This window comes from Equus caballus, chromosome 11 (assembly GCF_041296265.1).
Source record: "Equus caballus isolate H_3958 breed thoroughbred chromosome 11, TB-T2T, whole genome shotgun sequence".
In the NCBI taxonomy this organism is placed as follows: domain Eukaryota; kingdom Metazoa; phylum Chordata; class Mammalia; order Perissodactyla; family Equidae; genus Equus; species Equus caballus.
In genome coordinates, this window is record NC_091694.1 from 44,260,475 (window position 1) to 44,287,184 (window position 26,710).

General features: G+C 36.9%; 1 protein-coding gene across 4 annotated transcripts in view; it reads left to right on the forward strand.

The window, feature by feature from the left end:
- Positions 1-4,963: 4,963 nt before the first annotated feature.
- GOSR1 (golgi SNAP receptor complex member 1) overlaps positions 4,964-26,710 on the forward strand; it is a 52,395-nt gene continuing 30,648 nt past the window's right edge. The window contains exons 1-6 of one of the 4 annotated variants that reach the window (XM_070225689.1): positions 4,964-5,108; positions 8,161-8,275; positions 11,942-12,029; positions 12,383-12,490; positions 15,934-16,025; positions 18,916-18,990. In XM_070225689.1, the coding sequence (XP_070081790.1) occupies positions 5,078-5,108; positions 8,161-8,275; positions 11,942-12,029; positions 12,383-12,490; positions 15,934-16,025; positions 18,916-18,990 (509 nt within the window). In that variant the 5' untranslated portion in view covers positions 4,964-5,077. 4 annotated transcript variants of the gene reach the window in all.

Genomic DNA, 26,710 nt, shown 5'->3' on the forward strand with positions numbered 1-26,710 from the left:
ACCAAGTGATGAAAGAGTTAAGAAGCAAAAGAGGGAAATTAAAGAGTCCAGCAAGATAAATGAGAACTGCAAAAATTGGAGCACTTACAACGCCTCCCTATCACCAAAACAAAACAAAAAACCCCCACCCGGGACCTGAACTTTGCAGCCACTGACAGAACATATCTTAGCCATGAAGCATGAAAATATAAATAACAGATAGGAATATTGATAAATTTGTCACTATTTGTAGAAATGATTGTGTATGTGGAAAATACAAAATAATATACAGGGAAATTAGAAATAAGATAATTTAGTTCCACTTCCAGCTATGGCTGTGTTGGCTGGAAAGAGAAAGAACTTCCCGTCAAGAACAATTAGAAAAGCTGGATAAAAACAAAACAAAACCTATCTGAAGGAGAGCTACTAAGGTACCAAGGACTCATGGGGTGAAGATCCTAGAGCAAAGGCAGTTCGGGGTGAACATCACAGTAGTTTTCACCTGGAGGCATGTGTTGATTCCTAAGTGGTGACTAAGAGGTAGAGACGCCTAGTAGCAGAGAGTCCAGGGAAGAGGCAGAGAACCCAAGGAGAAGCTCTGTGCGGTATCACTGGATGGGGGAAAATAGGAGTTCAGCACCTATCAAGGAAGGGGGCGTGGTAAACAGGCTTTCCATTAGAAGTAAAGGCTACTCAGAAACAGACCAGTTTTTACAAACGTAGACTCCCGCTTGATATTAGTTCCACCCCGTACTGGAGTAAGCTGATGTGCCCCACGCTGAACTGCCTGCACGAAGCAGCAGTAAACTGTCCCTGGAAGAAGAAGAACCCCAAATGATGACTACAGATTTTAATCTATTACATACAGCATCCAATCAAAAGTTACTCATTATCAAAAGACATATCAAACGATGAAAGATCAAGAAAAAAAATTAGAAACAGTCCCACAGGAAATACAGATTTTTCTATTACAAATCAGAAACTTTAATGGTGAGGAATAAATTCAAGAAAGTAGAAGACAAGATGAATTTTGGCAGAAAATTAAAGTCTATTAAAAAATTAAATGGAGGCTTTTGGTTCGGACAAAATGAGTAGATGTATTTCTCTTCTATTCCACTAAGCACAGCAAAAAACTCATACATTATATCTATACATAAATATAGAGACTCAGAAAGGTGGAGAGAAGGCAGACCAGCTAGGGACCTCAGGATCCAAGGGACGACATGGTAGTGAACTCCCTGGGTTTTCTTTTTGCCTCATATATCCCACAATTGGTGCTGGAGAAACTGGCAACCCCAAAATGCCAAAGGATACAGATAAAAAAAGCCCAAAGAAAAGACTTCTCTACCGAAAGAACCAGGAAAGGGATAGGCTACCAAGACAGAATACTTTTAGACAATAATTGCACTACTCCAGCCAAATGCCACAGAAAAAACTGAGGCCCATCTCTACCCCCTGCCAGCAAAGGCTGAGTGGGGAGCCTAGACTCCATGCTCACCAGGCCATAATCATGCACCCCTCCCCACTGCCTGCGTGGTGTCAAAGAAGGCCAAGTGGGAAGCCAGGATTTCCAGCACACACAGTGGTAATGAGGCCACCTACCATGGTGTCAGTGGAGACCATATGCGGAGCAGTAATAAGGCACCCCCAACCCCAGGTATCTACAGAGGCCAAGGGAGAGCCTGAACATCCACTCCCACCTGGTAGTAACAAGGCTGTTCCTCACCTCCCCTACCAGCACAGTGTCAGAGGAGTTCTGATTAAACAGAAGATCTAAATAAGATGCAGAGTCTTATTATATTTAAAATATCCAGGATATAATAAATAATCACTCATTATACCAAGAACCCGGAAAATTTCAATGTGAACAAAAAAAGACAATCGACAGATGCCAACATCAAGATGACACTGATGTTGGAATTATCTGACAAGGATATAATAAAAATATTTTAATGAGCAATTACAAATAATTGATAAAAAGAGTGTCAGCAAAGAAATAGAAGATATAATGAGGAAACAAATGGAAATTTTATATCTGAAAAATACAATGATTGAAATAAATTCAGTGATGGGCTCAACGGTAGAACAGAGGGGACAGAGGACCGACATGCCTGTTAGTGAACTTGAAAATAGAACAGTAGAAACTACCCTATCTGAACAACAGAAAATAGACTGAAAAAAATTAGTAGAGCCTCAGGGATATGCAGGACTATAACAAAAGATCTAGCATTCATGTCATCGGAGTTCCAGAAGGAGGGGAGAGAGAAGATGAGGCAGAAAAAAGTATTAGAAGAAATAATGGCTGAACATTTCCCAAATTTGGCAAAAGACATAAACCTCAAATTCAAGAAGCTGAGTAAATTCCAAACAGGAAAAAAAAAAAAAAACAAATAAATCTACACTAAGATACATCATAATCAAACTTATGAAAACTACAGAAAAGGTTTTGGAAGCAGTGAGAGAGAAAGGATACCTTAGCTATAGTAGAAAAAAGAATAGCCAATTTCTCATCAGAAACTGTAGAGGCCAGAGGAATTGGCACATGTTTCAAGTGCTGAAAATAAATCATCAGCCCCAGATTCTATATCTAGCAACAATATCTTTCAGAAACAAAGAGGAAAGCAAGACATTTTCAAATGAAGGAAAATTAATAGCATTTGTCTCCAACTGACCTACTCTTTGAAAAATGGCTAATGGAAGTTCTTGAAACAGAAAGGAAATCATATGAAAGGAAGCTTGGAACATCAGGAAGGAAGAAAGAACAATGGAAAGAGTAAAATATGGGTAAATACAGTCAGCTTTCCTTCTCCTTTTTTTTTTTTTTTTGAGGAAGATGAGCCCCAAGCTAACATCTGCCACCAATCCTCCCCATTTTGCTGAGGAAGACTGGCCCTGAGCTAACATCCATGCCCATCTTCCTCTACTTTATATGTGGGACGCCTACCACAGCATGGTGTGCCAAGCGGTGCGTAAGTCTGCACCCGGAATCCGAACCGGTGAACCCCAGGCCACTGAAGCAGAGCATGCGAACTTAAACACTGTGCCACCAGGCTGGCCCCTCCTTTTCCTTTTGAATTCTGTTTGACAGTTGAAGCAAAAATTATAATATTATCTGATGTGGTTCTCAGTGAACGTAGAGGAAATATTAAAGACAATTATAATGGAATTGAGTAAAGGGATTTTACAGGAGGTAAGGTTTCCACACTACTCTAGAACTGGTAAAATGTGGACACAAGTAGACTGTGATAACGTATGTATCTACAAAGCGTGGGTTTGGACAGCAGATTTTAACAGGTAGAGGGGTCAGGATGGGAGCACATGGAAGCAGCTGGCACATATTGTCTAGATTTGGTAACTGGAAAGGAAAGAGGGCTGGGACTATAACTACTGTATAGTAGAGGAAAAGGCAGCCGGGGGAAAAGAGGAGCACATATGCCAGAAACAGTGGGATAATGAAGCACAGGCAGAAGGAGGATGAAGGGGTTGGTCTTGGGAAGAAACGAGCCTCTGGCTCTGACAACAAACTATCAGAAACCGAAATTAAGAAAACAATCCCATTTACAATTGCATCAAAAAGATTAACATACCTAGGAATAAATTTAACCAAGAAGGTGAATGACCTGTACACTGAAAACTATAAGACACTGACGAAAGAAACTGAAGAAGACACAAATCAACGGAAAGATATTCTGTGCTCATGGATTGGAAGAATTAATATTGTTAAAAATTCATACTACCCAAAGCAATGTACAGATTCAATGTAATCCCTGTCAAAATTCCAATGGCATTTTCCACAGAAATAGAACAAACATTCCTAAAATCTGTATGGAACCATGAAAGATCTTGAATAGCCAAAGCAATCTTGAGAAAGAAGAACAAAGCTGGAGACATCACTCCCCTGGCATCAAACTACATTACAAAGACACAGTAAACAAAACAGTATGGTAATGGCATAGAAACAGACATATAGATCAAGGGAGCAGAATACAAAGCACAGAAATCAACCCACACATATATGGTCAATTAACGTATGACAAAGGAGTCAAGAATATACAGTGGGATGGGGCCGACCTGTGGCCGAGTGACTAAGTTTGTGCTCTCGGCTTCCAGGGCCCAGAGTTTCCCTGGCTGGGATCCTGGGCACGGACCTAGCACTGCTCATCAAGCCATGCTGAGGCGGTGTCCCATATAGCAGAGCCAGAATGACCTACAACCAGAATATACAACTATGTACTGGGGGTCTTTGGGGAGAAGAAGAAGAAAAAAGAAGATTGGCAGCAGATGTTAGCTCGGGGCCAATCTTTAAAAAAAATGGGAAAATGACCATCTCCTCAGCAAACGGTGTTGGGAAAACTGGACAGCCGCTTGCAAAAGAATGAAACTAGACCACTATCTTACATCATATGCAAAAATTAACTCAAAATGGGTTAAAGACTTGAAAGTAAGACTTGAAACCACAAAACTCGTAGAAGAAAATATAGGCAGTAAGCTCCTTGACATTGGTCTTAGCGATGATTTTTGGGGATCTGACTCCAAAAGCAAAGGCAAAAAGCAAAAATGAACAAGTGGAACTACATCAAACTAAAAAGCTTCTGCACAGCAAAGGAAACTATCAACACAATGAAAAGGCAACCTACGGGAGAAAATATTTGCAGATCATACACCTGATAAGAGGTTAATATACAAAATATGTAAAGAATTCGTATAACTCCGTAGCAAAAAAAAAAAAAGCGCCTCTAACTCAGAAGGGAAATTACATTTGAGAGAAGGTGACGGAAACAGGACGTTGGGTCTGAGGATGACTTTCTTCTCAGTCAAGTAGGCCCCCGCCGAGATGGGATAAACCGAGCTGAGAGCGCAGAGAGCGGATATATACACCAGTGACAGACGTTCAGGGAGAGCGTCAGGCGCTAAAGCTGAAGTTTTCAGCCTCGCTCCTCCACAGCTGTAAAATGACGGCTCGCCCGCCAGGGGGCGGTGTCTGCGGAAGCTCACGTATCCCATCGGCCCTGGCGCCCGGGCGGAAGAAGGTTCAGAGGTGATTCTGTGGCTCGCCTCGTCTCGGCTCTCCTATCCCCACTGACGTTGGGCAACAAAGATGGCGGCAGGAACCAGCAATTACTGGGAAGGTGAGGGCGAGGCCTCGGGTGGATCTGGTCAAGGGGCGAGGGCCTGAGTGAGGACGGGGCTTGAGGGAGGCAGCGGAGGCAAGAGCCAGGCCTCCGGGGCGGGGTGCTGAGGGGCGGGGCTGCTCTAGAGGGAGCCCGGGCCTGGGGGCCGAGGAGCCCGGACGGTCCGGGGCAGGGGGCTGGCCTGAGAGGCAGCGGGACCTGGGGCAGGGCTGGGGCAGAGGGGCTGAGCGGGCACCGAGGGGAAGAGGGGCCTGAGTGGCCGGGGGAGAACTGGGTTGAGGGGGTAGCGGAACGCGGACGAAGTGGCTTGGGCTGAGAACTCTGCGAGGAAGCCAGTGTTGAGCGAGAAGATCCGAGCCCGGGCGAGTGGGGGGAGCAGCGCCTGAGAGTTGAGGTCACTGTCGGACTACTGGGCAGGAAAAGCGAAAGGAGGAACTTGTCAGTCCGGTCCACCGAGGCGAATTGCATGAGTGGAATGTCTCTGACTGGGTCCCCTTGGCAGCTTCAGGCTACGACTTCGAGGATTGGGTGTCGAGTCGGCTTTTGAAGGCAGAGGAAACTTTGCCTTTGCTCTGGCCATCGGTTTTGTTAAAGAGAGAAAGTTGGGAGAACCAGTGTGGATTCTAATTATTGCATTTGCTGTAGATCTTCTACCAAAAAACTGTCTTGTGATTTGGCGAGTCCGTTTGTTTAACTCCTGAAAATAATGGTCCGATAAATTGGACTCGCGTAAAACTCATTCCTGGGCCTTGATGATGAACAAAGATCAGAGAAGGCTCACCTTTCCCTTTCAGTTGTCTGTTTCCTTTACTGCTCCATGGAAACTGCTCTCCAAATCCCTTTCCCCTGTTAACCTATTTCCTATTGCTACGCACTGAAGCCTCTGGACACCCATCACAAATAACAATATTGTCACTATCAGACACTTGGTCTAAGAAACTTAATTCTAAGTTCATCCATACTTGCCTCTTAGACTTCTCAAAATAACTTTTACTTGATGTTTTCTGTTAGAAAGTCAGTTACTAGTTACAGAAAAGCGTGCTTACAGTTTGAACATGTATTGAAGTGCCTATTTGAAATGTGTGTACTAGCTAGAAAATATTTTTAAATTATGTAAACTATGTAGAAGTGGCTATTGGTAACTTTAATACTCGTCGTTAGGCTATGGTTTTTTGAAACACCATGCTATAGTAATTATAGAAGCTTATTACTGACAACCTAGTCTGTGCCAGGTGCTTTAAAAGCATGATTATTAATACATAGAAAAACCCCCCGAAGGTAGGGGTTTAAAAAACAAAAAGCCGAGGTTCGTAGATTGTCAGTAAATCAGAGCCAGTTCTCAGAATCTCAGAACTTTAGGCTGAGCTGAGATTCTGAGATAGGGTCTCTGGACAAATGTTCTTCACTGTGTTAGTCTGCTTTCTGCTTTTGGTTCTTGATAAGTATGTTGAAATAACGTTTTGCATTCGTTATTCCAGACAGATGCGATCCTTACATCATTCCTACATCATTCCTTCCTATATTTCAGCCCATTTATTTGCACCTTGCTTCACCATGAACGAGAGTACTCACATCTAGATGTGGGTTTCTGGACTGTGGCTTCTCTCACTCAACCACTTAGATGCCAAACTACCATACCAGTTTCTCTGCTTGCTTGTTTACTTCTGTTCTTTTAAAACTTATCCTCTTATTTCTGTCATACTTGTTTGACCTTGTTAGTAGCATGTTGTTTATTGTTAGTTTCAGCCTCTCCAAATTTCTTTCGGTAAACTCATTGAAAGACAATATTTTTGTCTTTTTGTATGATTATTTATTTTTTCTTTATGCTCAATCACTAAATCATTCTACTATTAAGAATTTCATAAGCCTGGGGCCAGCCCTGTGGCCAAGTGGTTAGGTTTGTGCTCTCTGCTGTGGCGGCCCAGGGTTTCGCTGGTTCGGATCCTGGGCGCGGATGTGGCACCACTCATCAAGCCACGCAGAGGTGGCGTCCCAAATGCCACAAGTAGAAAGACTCACAACTAAGTATACACAGCAATGTACCGGGGGGTGGGGAAGGGGGGACTTTGGGGAGAAAAAGGAAAAAAATAAAATCTTTAAAAAAAAAAGAATTTCTTGGGGCTGGCCCCGTGGCCGAGTGGTTAAGTTCGCGCGCTCCGCTGCAGGCGGCCCAGTGTTTCGTTGGTTCGAATCCTGGGCGCGGACATGGCACTGCTCATCGAGCCATGCTGAGGAAGCGTCCCACATGCCACAACTAGAAGGACCCACAACGAAGAATATACAACTATGTACCGGGGGGTTTTGGGGAGAAAAAGGAAAAAATAAAATCTTTAAAAAAAAAAAAAAGAAAGAAAGAATTTCTTAAGCCTAATGAAGCTTTGGGACGTAAAGAGGTAGGAAAATCTCTGACAAAAGCAGTGATGGTTTCTTTTTCATAAAGATAGCTGGTAAATTAATATAATGCTGATCATAAACCATATTCAGTTCCTTTGTGATCTGTATTTTCTTCTGCTTTCCTCTAAATTATGAAATTTTAGATACTGCTATAGAAATAATTTCATGGATGTTAGGACATTTGTTGTCTAGCCGTTTTGCGGATGAAGCTGAAATTTTGCGTCTCCCACTGTCTCTCCCCTTCTTATCCCATCTGAAGTTTAAATAAGTGACAGTTTGCTTTCCTGGATGAGTCTTTGGTTTCCTCCTTATAACACTTTTCTTTTTTTTAAAGATTTTATTTTTCTTTTGTTCTCCCCAAAGCCCCCGGTACATAGTTGTATATTTTAGTTGTGGGTCCTTCTGGTTGTGCTGTGTGGGACGCCACCTCAGCATGGCTTGATGAGCAGTGCCATGTCTGCGCCCAGGATCTGTGAAACCCTGGGCCACTGAAGCAGAGCGCGAGAACCTAACCACTCGGCCACGGGGCCGGCCCCTAGAACACTTTTCTTTATGTAATCATTTGCATTGTTTGTTTTCTTCAGAGTAGTTTTATGATTTTCATGTATGCTGTTGGACTTTTTGCATCTAATTTGCTTTTGTAATTTTATTAAAGATCTGAGGAAACAGGCTCGACAGCTGGAAAATGAACTTGATCTGAAACTGGTTTCCTTCAGTAAACTATGTACGAGTTACAGTCACAGCAGTGCCCGAGATGGAAGACGCGACAGGTATAGGTACTACCAGATTCTCTCTCTTACGTCTTAAAGTATATAATGTTTTTAAAGCATTAAAAGCTTAACTGAAATACATAACTCTAACTTGGTCATTTGGTGAATTTTTGGTGTTTTATTTTATTGATTGTTTTATTTTTTAGTGATTTATAAAAATTCTCCTTAATTCTTGAAACTAGCATTTCTTTGGGATCCTTTGACAAGGATTGTGACAGTGTTAGGAGGAAAATGCTAAGGCTTAAGAATGAGTTTGTATCAGAAATAAGAGTTTCTAGTTCAGCCTTTGTAAGGAAATGTGGTTAATTTGCCCCCATTGTATTTCCTATAGCTTCTAATTGCTTAACAGATCTGGGGAATTACCTAAGTGCAAGGTATGCATACTACTCTTCTGGTGTTTTAGGATGGATCTAATGTAGTATGTATCCCCCCTGTTAATCCTCTTAGCTGTTTTTAATTTTACTTCTTTTTTGAGAATCTGGTATACAACTATATTGAACATATGGAAAATACATTCTCATCTTTGAATCTTATGCTCCCTTTAGGCCATCCACTTGTTTCAAAAAATTTTAGGAAATATAACGGACCCCCACATGCCTGTCTCCCACTTTGAGAAATAATCATTACCAGTTCAGTTGAAGCCCTGGATGGCACTCCATTTTCTCCCTCCCCATAATCTCTATATGTTTTTACTACGTATGTTTGTGTTCCTAAACAACTCATAGTAGGAGCTATAGTTATTTTGCAACTGTTTTTTTGTTTAACATTATCTTTGAGATTCAGCTATGGATACATTTAACTGTGCTGTGTTCGTTTGCTATGTATAGTATTACATTGTATGATTTTATCACAATTTATTCTGTAGTTGGACATTGTTTCTAATTTTTGCTAATTAATAATAATTTTAATAACTGACACAGAGTGTTCATTATGTGTCAGGTACTGTTTTAAGAGCTTTATATAAAGGCTACTGGGAACTTTTTTTTTCTTTTCTGGGGAGGAAGATTTGCTCTGAGCTAACATCCTTTGCCAGTCTTCCTCTTTTTTTTTTTGGCTTGAGGAAGGTTAGTCCTGAGCTAACTTCTGTGCCAGTCTTCCTCTATTTTGTATGTGGGTCACTGCCACAACATGGCTTGACAAGTGTTGTAAGTCCGCGCCCAGGATCTGAACCAGTCAACCCAGGCTGCCAAAGCTGAGCGTGCTGGACTTAATGGCTATGCCATGGGACTGGCCCCAGCTGGGAACATTTTCACCTATAAAGTGTTTCTGTATACCTAACAGTGGAATTGCTGGTAGTAGAGTTGTTAGTTGTTATCCTCTGTTTATTTTACATACTTTTTTGAGGATTGATGGTAGATAGCATATTTTTTCAGCTGATAATAATAAAAACGACAAAAACTGGTCTTGGATTTGAACCTAGGTTTTCCTATCTCCAGAACCCTTATCACTAGCCAAAGTATTGCTTCTTTTTAAATAAGGGCACTTTATTAAAGAATTAAAATTAAAGATAGCAGGGTCAACATATTAACTTTAGGACCTAAAAGTAAGCTATTGGCATGCCACATAGCTTTGAGTGCAGTGCATTTTTTTCGGGCGTGCCTTTACTTAGCAAGTAAAGAGAATAAGGAATGTTCTTTTCTATGAGTAAACTTATTTTATCACATTGGAAAGCATTTTTCCTGAATTTAAGTCTCCCACTTGGCTATGCCAGTGAGTATATAATTTTAAAACTGCTAATTGTTAAGAGATGCAGTTAGATGATGCTTTTTTTATGTTCTCTGTGCTTCGTGCACTTAATACTTTTGTGATTCCTTTAAGGGAAAAACTATCTTGAAAACATTGCGTAAGAAATTCTACAACTAATTGGGACTGACTTTATAGAATTATTTCAGCCTAACTGTTCCTTTCAATAAGAAACCTAAAGCCAAGGAGATCCAGATCCAGTGTGCATTCCAAAGTGTTTTGTTTCTTGCCCGGGTTGAAAGCATGTCATGATGAATAAACTCAATGATGAGAGGATTTTTCTTCCAGGAATAGTTTTTTTTTTTTTTAACTCCATGTATTTTGAGAATTTCATGTAGTCTGTGAATCATCACACACCTATAGAATGAATTAAATTTAACTGAATCTTAGTATTGTGGAGAATGAGTTTTTGGCCATTTTCCTGGACTCATATACTCTCCTGAGAATGGAGAATGTAGAAATTGCCTCCTCATTCATTCAACTCGTATTTAATGAGCATCTGCCATGTGCCAGGCGCCATTTTAGGTGCTAGGCATGTATCTGAGAATAAGACATAGACAGTTTCCCTCCTCATGGAGTTTGCATTTGTTGGCCCATTGTTCTTTTTCATATATCTTGGAGGGAAGGATCTTAGGGTAGGGAGGTATTAGTAGGATATAGAGCATTTTTGCCTGGGCACATCCTAAGAGACAACAGCAGAACCTTGGGTTCACTCTGACACGTACTAAAGAGCTAGCTATTTTGATATCTGTTTTAAGGCAAACACATTGAATTATTTCGAGAAGAAATAAAAATCTGGACCTAGTTAAACATCTTAAAATAAAAATTCTCCATTTTAGCTACTTTTTGGCTATTTCACTGCTTGTTACTATTGGTGTGGAGGTGTATATGAGAAGAGAAATAGTAGTAGCTAAGGCACTTTTTGATGTTAAACTGATGATTTAGTTTTTTAATTTGCCACACCCAAGCACTGTCACCGGGCAGGACAAAGTCTTCAGTGAGACTGGAGACATAGTCATTGCTTGAGCGTTTATCTGTATCAGTATAATTAAGATCTGTATTGAGCTGCTCATGTATGGACCACTTGGAAAGCTAATGAAAGTTAGTGGTTGACTTAAGAGTCAAAAGAAACTTTCAGGATGTGCAGTTTTAGAATTTGAATCTGTCAAACATAAATTTCACTTGTAAAAAGTTAGATTTGTGACTCACTTTTCAGGTTTAAGACATTTCAACACATTTTTACAAAACAGTGGGAACAAATGGACAATATAAATGGAAATGTAGAGTGTTGGTACTAAAATTTCTCTGCTGGACATTGCTGTCTATGTTAGACTTGAAGCCAGTTCTTGCTTATTTAATAACTAGTTATCCAGTCTGTAGATTATTTAAATCTCAATTTTATTTCTTCTTGGTAAGAGTCAAAGAAAGAGGAGAGAACTTAATTTAAGGTCTAAGGGACCATAATTGTTTTGGGGTAAAAATTTAAAAGATTATTCCTCACAAATCTCATAACAAAATTCATAGTACATTTTATGGTTCCTCTTATATGCTGTACTGCATACTTCCATGGCTTTATTTCACATGATTTGTTCTTTTAGAGTCAGCATTTAATTGGGCACTGCCATAGCTTAAGTTACTTTCATTTGGGACAGTAAACAAGCATTTGGAATTGCTTTACATTATTAAGATTAGATGTATTAAAGCTTGGGAAAATCTTACACTCAATCATATTTTATACTGAACTTAATATTTAGGACATGTATGATCTTTATAGGAAAACTGCTATAAAAATTATAGCTTCTTAAGAAACGGATCTCAGGGGTTCCATTTGACCTCTTTAAGAATAATTACCTTATTATTTTAAGTATTTTTTAAAGGATTAGGTTTAAGTAATAGATTCTCTTTATTTGAACTTCTCTTTAGCTCTGACACAACACCTCTTTTAAATGGATCAAGCCAAGACAGAATGTTTGAAACAATGGCAATTGAAATTGAGCAGCTTTTGGCAAGGGTAAGCACTTTCTGTTAAATAACTCTTTTTGCTAATAACTGTATACTTGTTATGATACTGGATTATATTAATACAGACCTGTTTATTGAAATCACCCTTTCATTCAAGATGTGTGCCTCCCTAGGCACTTGAATTTTGATGACAGCCATTCCCAGATCCTGTGGATGTTATTTTTGCCTTTATGGATTATTTGGGGGAAATACTGACCTTGCCTACTGTCTACTTCTTGTTTTTTTTGTTTGTTTTTTGCTGTTATCCAAAAGGACATACAGGCAGATAATTGACTTTTAACTCTTTATAGTGCTTTCTAAAATATATTTATTGGTTTTCATTTTCTTTCTTCTTCTTTTTAGCTCACAGGAGTAAATGATAAAATGGCAGAATATACCAACAGTGCGGGTGTCCCCTCCTTGAATGCAGCACTGATGCATACATTACAGCGACATAGAGACATATTGCAGGTAATATATTGGGCTTGAGATTTTTGTTATCATAGAAGTCTCTTTCTTTTTAATCCCTGTATGGAATGTATATACATGTATTTAAGAGAGCGAAGGGAAAAATCTTCTGAGGATAAATGTCGTGCTATAGAAATTTGTCTTGTTTTGCTTTCTTTCCTTTGGTGTTGTGAAATTCTGAAAATGTCTACTAGCTCTTGCTTTTGCCTGGTAGAATTGAATAATATTTGTCAGTAGATAAATATACTTCTACCGTGAGAGACCTCATAGCTAACTGTAATGGTGAAATAGCCATTGGTCATGTATAGGCGATAATACGGTGGTTTCAAGTATACTTTTGTCAGGCTTTGAAGATAACATGGAAGAGGAGTAATTTGCTGTATTTATTTAGTATATTATTTGAGAAAATATTAAAAGTGTACCAATAAAATGAAATAAGCTCTTAAAGATTTACATATGGGGGTGTTAAAAATATAGTAGTACAACTAGAAGGACAAATATTTTTAATATTGAAAAAATTCAGCAACCATTTCTAATTTTCAAAACTCTTGTCGAAAATAGGAATAGAAGGATACTTTATTTATCTGATGTAAAAATGTGTATATCAGATTAAAAGCTAGCATCATGTTTAAAAATAAAGCACTAAAAGCACTTCCATTGAAGAAAAAAACAAGACAAGGGTATCCACAATCACCACAGATGTTTAATATTGTTTTGGAAGTTCTTGGTGGAGCAGTTAGGCAGTGAAAAGAAACAAGATATAAATTTTGGAAAGGAAGAGACAAAATTTGTATTATGTGGCAGTGATAAGATTATATATCCAACACAATAAGAAAACTAACTCCCACAAAAGTAGAAACAAATTCAGTAAGATGGTGGATTACAAAATTAATATATAAGGGCAAGTAGTTTTTCTACATACAAACAATAACCTGTTAGGAAATACAGAGGAAGAAACTATAAAACCCTTATCTATAAATGTAATAAGAATGTATATAGGGAGCTGGCCCAGTGGCCAAGTGTTTAAGTTCATGCACTCTGCTTCAGTGGCCCAGGGTTTCACTGGTTCGGATCCTGGGCGCGGACCTAGCACTGCTCATCAGGCCGTGCTGAGGCGGCGTCCCACAGAGCACAACCAGAAGGACCTACAACTAGAATATACAGCTATGTACTAGGGGGCTTTGGGGAGAAGAAAAAAATAAAAGAATGTATAGGACTCGTATATATAAAACTCTACTGAGAAACATAAAAGATTTACTCTGCGTTTGGGTGGGAAGACACCTCTCTAAATCAACCTGTGAATTGATTGCTATCCCAATGGAAATAACAGGGTTTTTGTTTGTTTCTTTGTTTCATTTTTTTTTTAGTTGGTAAAATGACACTAAAATTCAAGAATAACTAAGAAAAAATATGTGAAAATGAAGATAGGTAGTAAAGGATGCCTAGTTCTACCAGATGTTAAAACCTGTTAAGAATCTAGGATAATTAAGATAGTTTGATTCTAGAGAAAAAGTAGACCAATAGAACAGAATGGAGTTCATATATAGAACAAATATGCATAGAAATTTAGTTTCTGATAAAGGTAGTATTTTAAATCAGTGGGAAGAAGAGGGATTATAAAGTAAATAGAGCTGTAACAATCGGCTAATTATTGGGGGAAAAAAACAAACCTCAATGTCTATCTCATTCTTCCCATCCAGAGTAAATTCCAAATGGATTAAAGATTTACGTATAGAAAAAGAAATCATAAAAGTTCAGAATAAATCATGATGAAATTATACAGTTTAGGTATTGAAGGACTTTGTATGCAAAATCTAATACCAGGAACTATAACAAATGACTAATTTTTTTAATATACAAAGAAATAATAGAAATAAGAAAAAGGCAACCTAATAGGAAAATGGGCAAAGGATGTGAACTTGTTGTTTACAGAAAATCACTGGCCAAAACCATAAAAAGATGTTCAGCCACGTTCCCAAATAAAATTAGACAAATCAAAATGCGACATGATTTTTCATCTGTCAGATTAGCAAATATTGAAACATTTGTGACCTGTTATTGGCAAAAGTGTAGAAAAGTGGGCACTCATCCATTTGCTGGGAACATGAATTGATGCAGTCTTTATAGAAGGCAGCTTAGTGCTATCAAAATCTAAATGTAAGATTCTTTGATCCAGGTGTTCTGCTAGGCATTTACTCTAAATACTCTTTGAAAAGAAAGAGTTCAATAAAATATGTATAAAAGAATGTTTCTTGCAGCATTTTTTACCAGAAAAAAATGAAAGCAACTAAAATATTTATCAGTAGGGAATTTATTAAATTATAATAGACTCATAAGATAGAATTCTATATAGCTATTAAAAGAATATAGATTTCTATTTGCTAATATGAAAAGATTACTTGATATTTTATGAACTTGAAAAATTGAGGTATACAGCAGAATACGGTATGATTTCTTTAGCATAAATGAAAGAAATAATAGATAAGCTTGTATATACAAAAACATTTCGTGAAAGAAAATGATGATAATGTTATGAACTATGGAGCGGGACGGTTCTTTTATTCCTTTTGGTGCTCTTTTAGTGTTCTCCCTATATTCGTGTATTACTTTTTTTATTTTTATTTTTTTAAGATTTTATTTTTCCTTTTTCTCCCCAAAGCCCCCTGGTACATAGTTGCATATTTTTAGTTGTAGTTCCTTCCAGTTGTGACAGGTGGGATGCCGCCTCAGCGTGGCTTGATGAGCGGTGCCATGTCCGCACCCAGGATCCAAACAGGCAAAGCCCTGGGCCGCCACAGTGGAGTGCATGAATTTAATCACTCGGCCATGGGGCCGGCCCCTTATTTTTGTTTTTAAAGTGTCAATATGGGCTCACTGGAAGATGGGATTATGATTTTCATCTTCTTTATATATACTTCTCTGAATTAAAAAAGTAATGAATATTCCTTAATATCTTAAAATATGATAATAGAAAAAGAAAGGAAAATATTTAAAGATTATTTTGTTTACAGTTCTCTTGGTTCTGTTCTTCCTTTGGTTGATTTAGGAATTAAATTTCTTTGGGAATTCCAAAAGGATGAAATTTGAAAATAAGCCCCATTGGGTACGCTAATGAGTAGAAAGAGCCGCTCAATTTTATCCTAGGATATTTGAAGTCATTTTATCTTAGAGTTATTTTTTTCTTCACAATTCTGCCCCGTACTAGAACATTGAAGAAGAATGATTTAGTGGCACCATTACCCTAGCACCAAATTGTTTTCATTTGAAAGCAGTTGGTTACTCTTCAGGAAAATGATTATAATGTTGTTTTTATTTCTTGGCAATTTTATTTCTTAAATAGAAGTTTTTTGGCAGAAATTTCTAAAAGGATGACAATGAATAACTGCCTCAATGAAATAAAAATATATAATTAACTTATGTTGTGACTGGATGTTGATTTATTGCAGGATTATACACATGAATTCCATAAAACCAAAGCAAACTTCATGGCAATACGGGAAAGGGAGAATCTCTTGGGATCAGTACGAAAAGACATTGAGTAAGTTACCTTTTATATTATTTTGTTGGGTATTTGTTCAGATTTGGATTTAGAGTATATCCATGATTAACAGCAAATTGAGTAACAGAACCAGGATTTAGATTTCCAGCTTTCTCATTCCCATTTCACTATTTTTAAACATTGCTGCTACAGTATGGTCCTAATCTACTTTGCTGGTTTCATTTCCAACTTTCCCTAGTTTTATCACTGACTCCTGCCAACCTTGACTTTCCTGTCTTAATTCAAAGTCCAGCTTAGATGATATCTTCATGAGTTTTTCTCTGATCTCCTACCACCCACCTTAAGAATTATAACATTACCGATGATTGAAGCTCTCCGTGTTTCCCTTCCTGATTACCACCTATCCCCTACCCTCTCCCTTGCCCCCAAAATTATGTATTCAGGTAGCTATCAAAGTAGCCTTTACTTCCCTTGAATCAGAAATAACTGTTTTTTCCAGATTTTATACAAACTCATAGCCTTAGGCCAAATTATTTGAGGACTCCCAACATTTTCATGCTGATCTCAATCCATAATTTTAAAGATTTGTCCTTTTATTCCATACCTTTACCTCACCTTCAATAATATATTCTAGCATTTCATACACATTTTTGAAATTTTTTTCACAACTGAACATGACTGATAAGGTGAAATCCGTTGGGCAGCTAATTAAAGCTGCAGACTTTCCCACTTTTGGACCATCTGTTGATGCTGGTCGTTGTCTCACTTGTGATAAGTTTATGATACTTGTGTTTCATAAGTTAACTATGATACTTATGTTTCATAAACTGTTAGATACATTACCATGTCATAAACTGATATATATCCTGTGTACTCTGAGGAACATTTTCATGGGCCTCCTTTATTTTATTGTAACAGTAAGACAGCTTTGCAGCAGAAATAATTTAATATTCATTGCATTCAAAATTTTTTTTCAAAACTGTAACCCAGGATTATCCAGCCACCAAAGGTCATTTCCTCCTCTAGAAATTATCTTGGAAAATAAATTTTTGTTGTTTCTCTCTGTTTTATTTGTGTTTAGTCGTATGTCCTTTGTTTAACATATAGGAGTAAAAAAATAAACATTTTTGCCATAATTAGAAATTTTCTAATATTTTTAGTTCTCAGGAACTTGTAAGTCTTTTGTTTAATTGCTGTACAGTCTATTTATATATGTCTTAAGGAATGCATTGAGAACCAGTTTAGGGGACGGCCTTTAATGTGCAGGCATTTAGCTCCCCCACAGTTTGTGGGAAACATTAGCATACAGCCCGCTGTGATAACTTGCTTTCTGAAAGATGATCATAAAAGAAACTTGTTCATCCATTCATTAAATTATTTCTTGATTACCAGCCATGAATAAGACTGTGTCAGTCACAGTAGAGGGTAGAAATGAAAAGACCAACTTGACGTTCTAGGGGTTTATAATCTACGTGCTAAAGAGGAGTAAGGCACATACTCAAATTAATGTAATACGAGGCAGAATATGATTAGTGAGATGATATGTAGTAGTAATAACTGATGTTTTGAAGTTTTTTTTTTAAGATTGGCTCCTGAGCTAACAACATGTTGCCAATCTTTTTTTTTCTTTCTCCCCAAAGCCCCCTAGTACATAGTAGTATATTTTAAAGGTTTTATTTTTTTTTCCTTTTTCCCCTAAAGCCACCCGGTACATAGTTGTATATTCTTAGTTGTGGCTCCTTCTAGTTATGGCGTGTGGGATGCCGCCTCAGCATGGCTTGATGAGCGGTGCCATGTCCTTGCCCAGGATCCAAACCAGCAAAACCCTGGGCCACTGCAGCGGAGCGTGAGAACTTAACCACTCGACCCATGGGGCTAGCCCCCTACAGTGGTATATTTTAGTTGTAGGTCCTTCTAGTTGTGCTATGTGGGCTCCTGCCTCAGCATGGCTTGGTGAGCGCGATGCTAGGTCCGCGCCCAAGATCTGAACCGGTGAAACCCTAGGCCGCCAAAGCAGAGCACGTGAACTTAACCACTTGGCCGTGGGGCCAGCCCCGATGTTTTAAACGTTTTTGTAATTACACGCCACCTTTCCATATATTATCTCTTTTTGACTTCATATCTTTTGGTATAGATAGAAATCATTAGTCCTATTTTATGAAACTAGGTATTAGGAGACTTGTCAAAGGGTAACTGGCTAATAAATGATGGAGTATGGATTTAAATGCAAATCATCAGTCTTCCAAGTCCAGTGTGTTCTTGATTGTATCTTGCTGCTTTTTCTGGTGCTTTCTTTCCCACTGTGCTTTGCACATTAGCACTGCCTCTCAGCCATTTCGTAGTTCATTTTTAGCAGCATGACCCTCTTTTATCTTATTGCAGTATATGTGCAGTTACTTGAATTTTTTATTTTGTTCTTGATACTTTATTGTAAGTAACAACAGAAGCATGAAAGTGTTGATAGAAACGATAAAAAGCATTTTCTTTTAAATTTTAATGCACTTAAGACCAAGATAGAAATTCTTAAGTATGCCGAAATTGGCAGATCTTTAGCTTCATTGTAGTGCTCCTTAGGCTTCAGTTGATGGACTGCATGTACTGTTGTGAAGGAAAACATTCTGTTTCAGTAGCTTCCCCACCCCATGTGCTGTGTAGTAATCGGTCCAAAGTTTTACTTCCGCTTGAAGAAAATAAAGATAGAGGAGATAATAAAGAAAGGAAAAGTAACGTTTTTGTTTGTTTAAGAATGTTAGATTATTTTAGTGAAAAATAATAACCTCTTAGGCCTACATGAGAGAGGCATTCATATTTATTTATAACAGGTGTCATTTTTAGAAGGAGATGAAAAGGATTATACACTTTAATTGTTCATTCAAAACTATGTCGTATCTGGCAAAAATGTTCATAAGTTTTCTCTGTTTTGATCTAGGTCATATAAAAGTGGGTCTGGAGTAAACAACAGAAGAACTGAACTATTTTTGAAAGAACATGACCATCTTCGAAAGTAGGTATTGTTGAATGTATGCACACTATGTAGTTTTCCATACTTATTAATTCATTTACTTATGTAAGTGCTTTATCAATGCGAATTCATTTAATTCTTCTAAAGACGCTATTTGGTAGAAATGGAATTGCAGCTGTTCCAATCATAATTAGCAAAGATATTACACTGTTGAAAATTCGAAGTCTGCATTCACAATTAATTGTAACCTGTCTTTTATTGCCTTAACGTTTCTTTTCCTTAGCAAGTCTATTGTTCTAATACTTTTGTCCACTACTGTAGTTATTAGTAATAATAATAGTAATAATAGTGATAATGACTTATGTTTGAATGGCCTGATACCAACTGACGTATGTCAAGAAGCTTTATAAAGGGTACTTGGCCATACGTCAAATCCAAAGAAAAGCAGCTTCCCAAGATTTCAGAAGAAAACGCCTAAAAACTTGGATGAGCTATATTTTAAAACAAGTCACCGTAGTCGATCCCTGCTTCATCTATTTTTGCTCTGAAATGTACTGGTTTCTGTAATTATTTTCTCTGTATTTTGTTGTAGAAGTGAAGGATCAGAAAATTACTCACCTCTGTGAGCTCAGCCTCTAAGCTCTTGAGCAGCTAGTATCCATGATAGTTAAATGTTGTGAATTATGCTGGTATTTGCTACTGAATGTCATAAATTAGTCATATCCCTATGTGCTTAATGTACTGTTCAATTTATTTTTCTTTAAAGATCACCACTTTAAATATAAGCTGTTGAATTTAGAACATGGAATGATCAAGACTTTTTTAGAAGTCTGAGTACTTCTAGTGTCGGAAATAGCTTTTAGCCTTCTTTCTTAATCTGTTGAATATTATTGATTGGCACAAGGGGGCAGTCTTTCCTAAAGTATGTTTAGTTTGTGGTTATTCATGGCTTTGGTAGTTCTGTTTGTGTTTGATAAAGACTACCATAAAAGAATTTTGCGTTACATCCAAAACTATGTTAATATATTCTTGAGATACAGAATAATTTAGGAGGTAAGATAACTCAAGAAGCATAGAATAAACATTAGATTGCATCACTGTTTTTATATTACTTCAAAAAGAAATTAAACAGTTAGAAATGCAGTAGTTTACTCTGTAAAGAATGATTTTTATGCTGAAAAGAGTCTACCAGAGTAATTACATAAATTAATATCCTATATTATTTGAGAACACATCGTTTACTATAAATTTTATATAAAAATTTGCAGTTTTGGGATTATTTTAGTAATTCAAAGAAAACCCTTAAGGAGTTTAATACTGTCCATTTATAGAAAAAAATACAACAATTTAGAGGCACACAGCTTAAGTAATTTGTTTAGGGTTATAAAAATGATGAGAGGATTGGCAATCAAAAGGTATTTTCCATTTTTGTTTCTGAGACAAATATATACTTTAGTATATATATATGATGTATGGTATATGATATACTTTATGCAAATTCCTTTGAACATTCTTGTGAAGAAGTTTGTATGTGCTCATTCTATACAGAGAGAAAGTGAAGCAGGATAAAATTTAAAGTAGAGTGGACTATGAGCTTTTGATGAATTAGGGAAATTGTTGAGACTAAAAGCGAGGGCTTCGTCATTGCTGTCAATATTAGAACACAGATCTTCCAAATGCATTTTTGAAAACATCAATCTTATGTCTAAGTTACAAATACCTGTTAAGTAATAAGATAATATAAAATTATGGACAAATGTGTGTACAAAATAATATGAAAAACTTTCTCTGTTTTTTTCAGTGTTATTTCTGTATTTAATATGCCAAGTGCTTTAAGGAAGAATTGGCAAGATTTTTTTTTAGAATAACTTTTTTTAATATAAAAGCTATGAGTATTCTTTGTAGTACTTCTTTTAGAAAGTGCTAATAATTCAACAACACAAAAACTCAACTTAAATCACTCATTAGTACAGATTCTGTAACTATTTTTTTACTCAGTAATTGAGCCTTTTCCCATGTTATTTGATAATTTTTTGTTTGTTTTTAAGTAGTTCTTTTAATTTTTAATGGTGTATGTATTCCATAATGCAGATAAACTGCAATTCATGTAACCATTTCCCTAATGTTCACCTTTTAAATTATTTCCAGTTTTTACTGTTACACATATTGAAGTCTTTGCATGTATCCGTAATTATTTCCTTATGATAAACTCCTAAAATTGGAATTGTAGGATTAAAGAATATGTTCATTTTTAAGGCTTTTGGTATATTGTCAAATTTCCCGCTAAAGATTTGCTAGTTGAGAGTTCTGTTAGTAGCATATATAAAAACTCCCCAATGCCCCTACTAACACTGCTATTTTTATTTTTGATTCATGCCATAAAGATAGGCAAAAATTCTCAGGCAATAGTTTTTTTTTATATAAGGAATACATTTTCATTAGAGAAAATGTAGGTTAAACAGCCAAACAAAAGAAGCATAAAGAAGTAATAGTTAAATTAACCTATGAGTGATATGGACAACAAGGGATTAAATATTTTATCAAGCCCATTTGTAATTAATTGGCCAGATTTGCTGCTAGGGTGCGTTTTATTTTGATCTTTCAAGGATAAAGGATTTTTTAATACTCAATAACTCAGATAACGGGTTTGATTTTGTGCTATAAGGTTGGACTTTTTATGGCTAGAAGCATTTCTTAGTTGATTCTTCATAAAATACTGTTTTTTCATGTTAACATAAATTACTACAACTTATTTCTAAAGTACATATTTTTGCTTTGAAAAAAGAGTAAAACAGTTTTTATAAACGAATGCCAAACTAAAAAAAAAAAATGACTTCGTAATGAATTGTTTTTACCAGCTCCCCTTAATACTCTTTTTGTCTAAAAATTAATGTCGTTAGCTTATAACAGTTTATCTTATGGAAGACAGTAATTTCTCTTCCTGTGTGGTGGATAAGGTAGCTTTCATTTTTGACTTGTCTTTCCCTGAGTCTGTCTCAGTATGTCAGTCAGAAGAAAATGCTGACTTTGAGTTGTGTCGAGGTTGTAGCTATTTGTTTTTCGCTGGACTGTAGATAGATTCCTATGAGCTCTTTCGTTGCTGTTTGGATTAATTTTTCTTCCTTTATATAATTATTCTCTTTCATTGCTCCCTTATATTTTCCTTTTTGAAGAAGTATCTGAGTTAGTTAGTTTTAAACAGATGTTAAAGTTCTTTTTTTCCCCCTTCAAGAACTTTTGCTTTTATGATCTTGTCTATCTATATATTTATTTTTAAAGGATGTAGAGCTGATTGTATTATTGCTGTTTTTATAGATGGGAAGTTAAGAAATAGAGGGTAGACAGACTGAATTACCTGAAGCCTTAAGATGCTATGATTTGCTCAAAGTCATACAGTCAGTATCAGACCAAGCATTTGTGCTTTTTCCCTAGCAGCATTTTGAATAAAAGCATGTCTTCCATATTTACCTTAATGAAGCTGACGGATTTCAGAGATTTTCAGCAGTGGTGTGAAAGTTGGATTAGGAAATAAGTGTACACAAATAGAAAGAGCTTAGCCTCTTCCCGGCCTTCTTTAGTGTCAGTGGTCCTCTCCTCCCGGTGAAAATTAGCCACCTTTTACCAGGGCTGCCAGCTTCATCTTCTCATCTGTAATTATACCACCTCAGAAATCTTCAACTCTGACGTCTCACTATGTCCAACACACTTTATCCTTCCAAGCTTGTCTACAGCCTCACTAGCTTATCTCTTATGTTTTCCTTCTTATAGCCTCTCCTCCTACCGTAGCTAGCCTAGATCTCATGGTTGATTAACTGAAATACTTCCAGTATTTGGCCTTTCCTGTGTTTCTGCTGTACCCCTGGAAAATGCCAACCCAATCCACAGTCTACTGTTCTTCTATGTCTGAAGGCTAGACAAAAAGCACACCACGTACAGATTAACCCTGTTTTAAATTCACTATTTCCAGCCTCATCTGAGTATTCAGCATTGCTCGATACCTTTTGCTTGCTTAACTGTGTTTAGTTCTCTCTCTCATTCTTTACCAAAACTTTCTCTTTTCTCTTCTGACTCTCCTGTCCCTTCACCTAAAACACAGGTTCTTACCTCCTACTTCTTAGAAATTTTTAACTTTTTGCTCTTTCCTACAAATTTACCTGCTGAAGTATCCTTCTTTACGCCTTTCCTAGAGTTTTTAGAGGATGTCATATTTTTCCTAGAAAGGTCAATACGTCCATCTGGCTTTTATCTCTATCCTTATCTGCTACATCAAATATTCTAGTCTTCAGTCATCCTATATACTGGCTTTGTCTCTCTAATTTATAAGTACTCTTTTCTATCTTTGTGTCAGTACTCATTTCCTCCTTAGCCTATTCACTTCTTCCCTCTCAACTCTACTGAACATGTTGTCATTAGGGACATCAGTGGCCCCTCAATGTCACATCTAATAGACGTTTCTCATTCTTCAAATTGTTTGCTCTACATCATTTGATACTGTTAATCTCTTCCCTCCTTGAAAACCTAGGCTACTGTAACTCTGAAATTTGCTAGTTCTCCACTTACTTTTCTTAACTACTTTTTCTTTGTTTCCTTCCTGAGTGCCTCCAGATGCAGCCTCAGAATCCTTTACATACAGTGCTCTAGACAGAAATTAGTTGGAATTAGTCCACAAGATGAAACTTATTTGCCATCTACCCTCTCATCTTAGTCCAATTATTTGTCTTTGACACACATCATAGCAACGCTTCCTCCTCTCCAGAGATGGCAACTAAAAAGAAGACCTGGCAAGGAGAAATTGTACTTTTTCATTCACAAATTTATAGGAAAGCAATTGGTGAGATTATTTTATTGCCAAGAATAATAAAACTAATGCAAGAGTTGAAGAAAGAGGGACAAATTTGAAATTATATAGCACCAGCTAAGAAGTTAAGCTGAGGAATTTCATCTATACTATGTTTTTTTTCATGGAAGTACTCTGATTTGTGGGCATGTCGCAAAGTGGCCCAACTGGATTTGCAGACTGGATATATTAAGCATATCAGCTTAAAAATCCATGACATTTTAAAAATACCATTGGCAGTGTCTCAAAGTGGTTGAGATATTTAAAATATTACTATAATTTATCAGTTCCTAAATATAATTCAACTTAATTGCATCACATCATAAGAACATATAAATAATTGACTTCTTGGTTTCTAGAGTTAAAACAATTTTTAAAATTTTTTCCTCTCATTAATTTGCCACTTTTGTCTTGCCTAAGATATCTTAACGGATTTATTCCTTGAGTTGGTACAATGGATAGGGCATATACTTTGAAGCCAGACAGAACTGAATTCAAATCCTGATGTGAACTATGTGTTTTGGGGCAAGGATCTTAAACCCTCTGACTCTCTACTGTCTTTTAAATGGGAAAAATCAGCCTTATTTTGCAGAGTGTCGCAATGATTAGAGATGAAGTATATGAAGTTTACCCTAGTACATTGCCTGACACATAGTAGACCAATTCTCTACATCGAGCCATTCTTGCCCATAGCGGCATTAGAGTGGAAAAGTAGACTAGTATACTAGAATTGTGTACCTGGAGCGAGGTAGCAGAGGCCCCAGCCCTCTGGGGCCCGTCAATGTCAAAATGGCGTGTGGGAATAGATGAATGTCAGCTAACCCTGATCATCTGTTAAAACTCAGAGTGTGTTTTTAAATTATTCTCTTCATTTATTACTCATTAGATTTTTTTTTTTTTTAAGATTTTATTTTTTCCTTTTTCTCCCCAAAGCCCCCCGGTACATAGTTGTGTATTGTTCGTTGTGGGTTCTTCTAGTTGTGTCATGTGGGACGCTGCCTCAGCGTGGTCTGATGAGCAGTGCCATGTCCGCGCCCAGGATTCGAACCAACGAAACACTGGGCCGCCTGCAGCGGAGCGCGGGAACTTAACCACTCGGCCACGGGGCCAGCCCCTACTAATTAGATTTTTATTAGTAGAGTGACTGGTTTATTTATTCATAACCTTCATTATTTTTAGATGGGAGTTCTCAAATTCCAGTTGCATTCCATCTGTTTCTTTGCATTTATTAAATGCATATAAATTGTTTGTATCAGTTTTGATTGTTTTAACAAGCATTTGTTGAGCATCTATTGACATGGAAAGCATTGTACTAGGTGTTATAGATAGAGAAGAGAAGAGAACATAGTGTCATTCTGCCCTGTCTTCAATGAGCTCAGCTAGAGTGGGAGTGGGGGCAGAACAGAAATGTTAACAGGTAATTACAGTTCAAAGTAATATATACTTTAATATATGTAGAGGTTTGTGCATACTACTATAGGATCACATTAAAAGGAGTGATTAACTCTGCTAAAGCTTCTGAATGGGCTTTATAGAAGTAAAACATTTGATTTGAGTCTTGAAGGATGAGTAGATGTTTACCAAAGAGAGATGGAAAAATTGGGGGTACAGGTGAGACTTGAACCTTACGAAATACTTTTCTTTTTGTTTTTAAAATTTTTTTACCTGTATCATTCCTGATAAATATCAATATGGATATATTAGAAATGTTGCTCATTTATTGACTACCTGCAGATCCTCTCCCAGATTACAGGCCTTACTCATGGCCCTGAAAAGGCAGCCCCGTGTAAAGCAAGAGAAAGTAATGGAGGGGTGAACTGAAAGGTTATATGGTATTAGTCTAAGGCTGCCCTTTTTTTCCACAAATATACAAGGTATAATTTACTTTTAATAAAAATGTACCCATTTTAAGTTTATAGTTCAGTGAGTTTTAACAAATGTATACACTTTTAACTGCTCACCAAAGTCAAGATATAGAACATTTTCTATTACCCCAAAAAAGTTTTATGTTTCTTTGTAGTCAGTTTCTGTTCCCCAGTCCCAGGCAGCTGCTTACTTGCTTTCTGTCACTATAGATTAGTTATACCTTTTCCAGAATTCCGTATAAATGAATTCATACAATATATACTTCTTTCATTTAGCGTAATGTTACTAAGATTCATCTGTTTGTTTTTTGTATCAGTAGTTGATTCCTTTCTGTAACTTAATAATTTCCATTGTATGATATACCTCAATATATGGATTTGTTTATCCATTCACCCACTGATGGATATTTGGGTTTAGTTTTGGGCTATTACAAGTAAAACTGCTGTGAACATTAGACAAAATTTTCTGTGGTCAAAATTCTGTGTGTTTTTCATTTATCTTGAGTAAATACCTAGGAATTGTATTGTTGGGTTGTTTGGTTGGTGTAAGTGTACGTTTCACTTTATAGGAAACTGTCAAACTGTTTTCCAAAGTGATTGTACTATTTTTGCATTCCCGTCAGTACCATATTGAGAGTTTCATTTGCTTTAAGTCCTTGTCAACATTTGATATTGTCAGTACTTCTATTTTAGCCCTTCTAATAGATGTGTAATGGTATCTCATTGCGGTTTTAATTTGCCTTTCTCTGATGACTGTGATAAGCATCCTTTCAAGTGCTTACTGGCCATTTCTATATCTTCTTTAGTGAAGAGTCTGTTCAAATCTTTTGCCCATTTTTTAATTGGGCTGTTTGTCTTCTTACTGTTGAGTTGTAAGAGTTCTTTCTAGACTATTATTCAAGTCCTTTGTCAAATAGAGGTTTTGCAAATATTTTTCTTGAGCCTGTGACTTGCCTTTTCATTTTCATAATGGTGACTTTCAAAAGAGCAGAGGCTTTACATTTTGATGAAGTCCAGTTGATCAGTTTTTTCTTTATGGTTCATTTATTTTCAGCCTAAG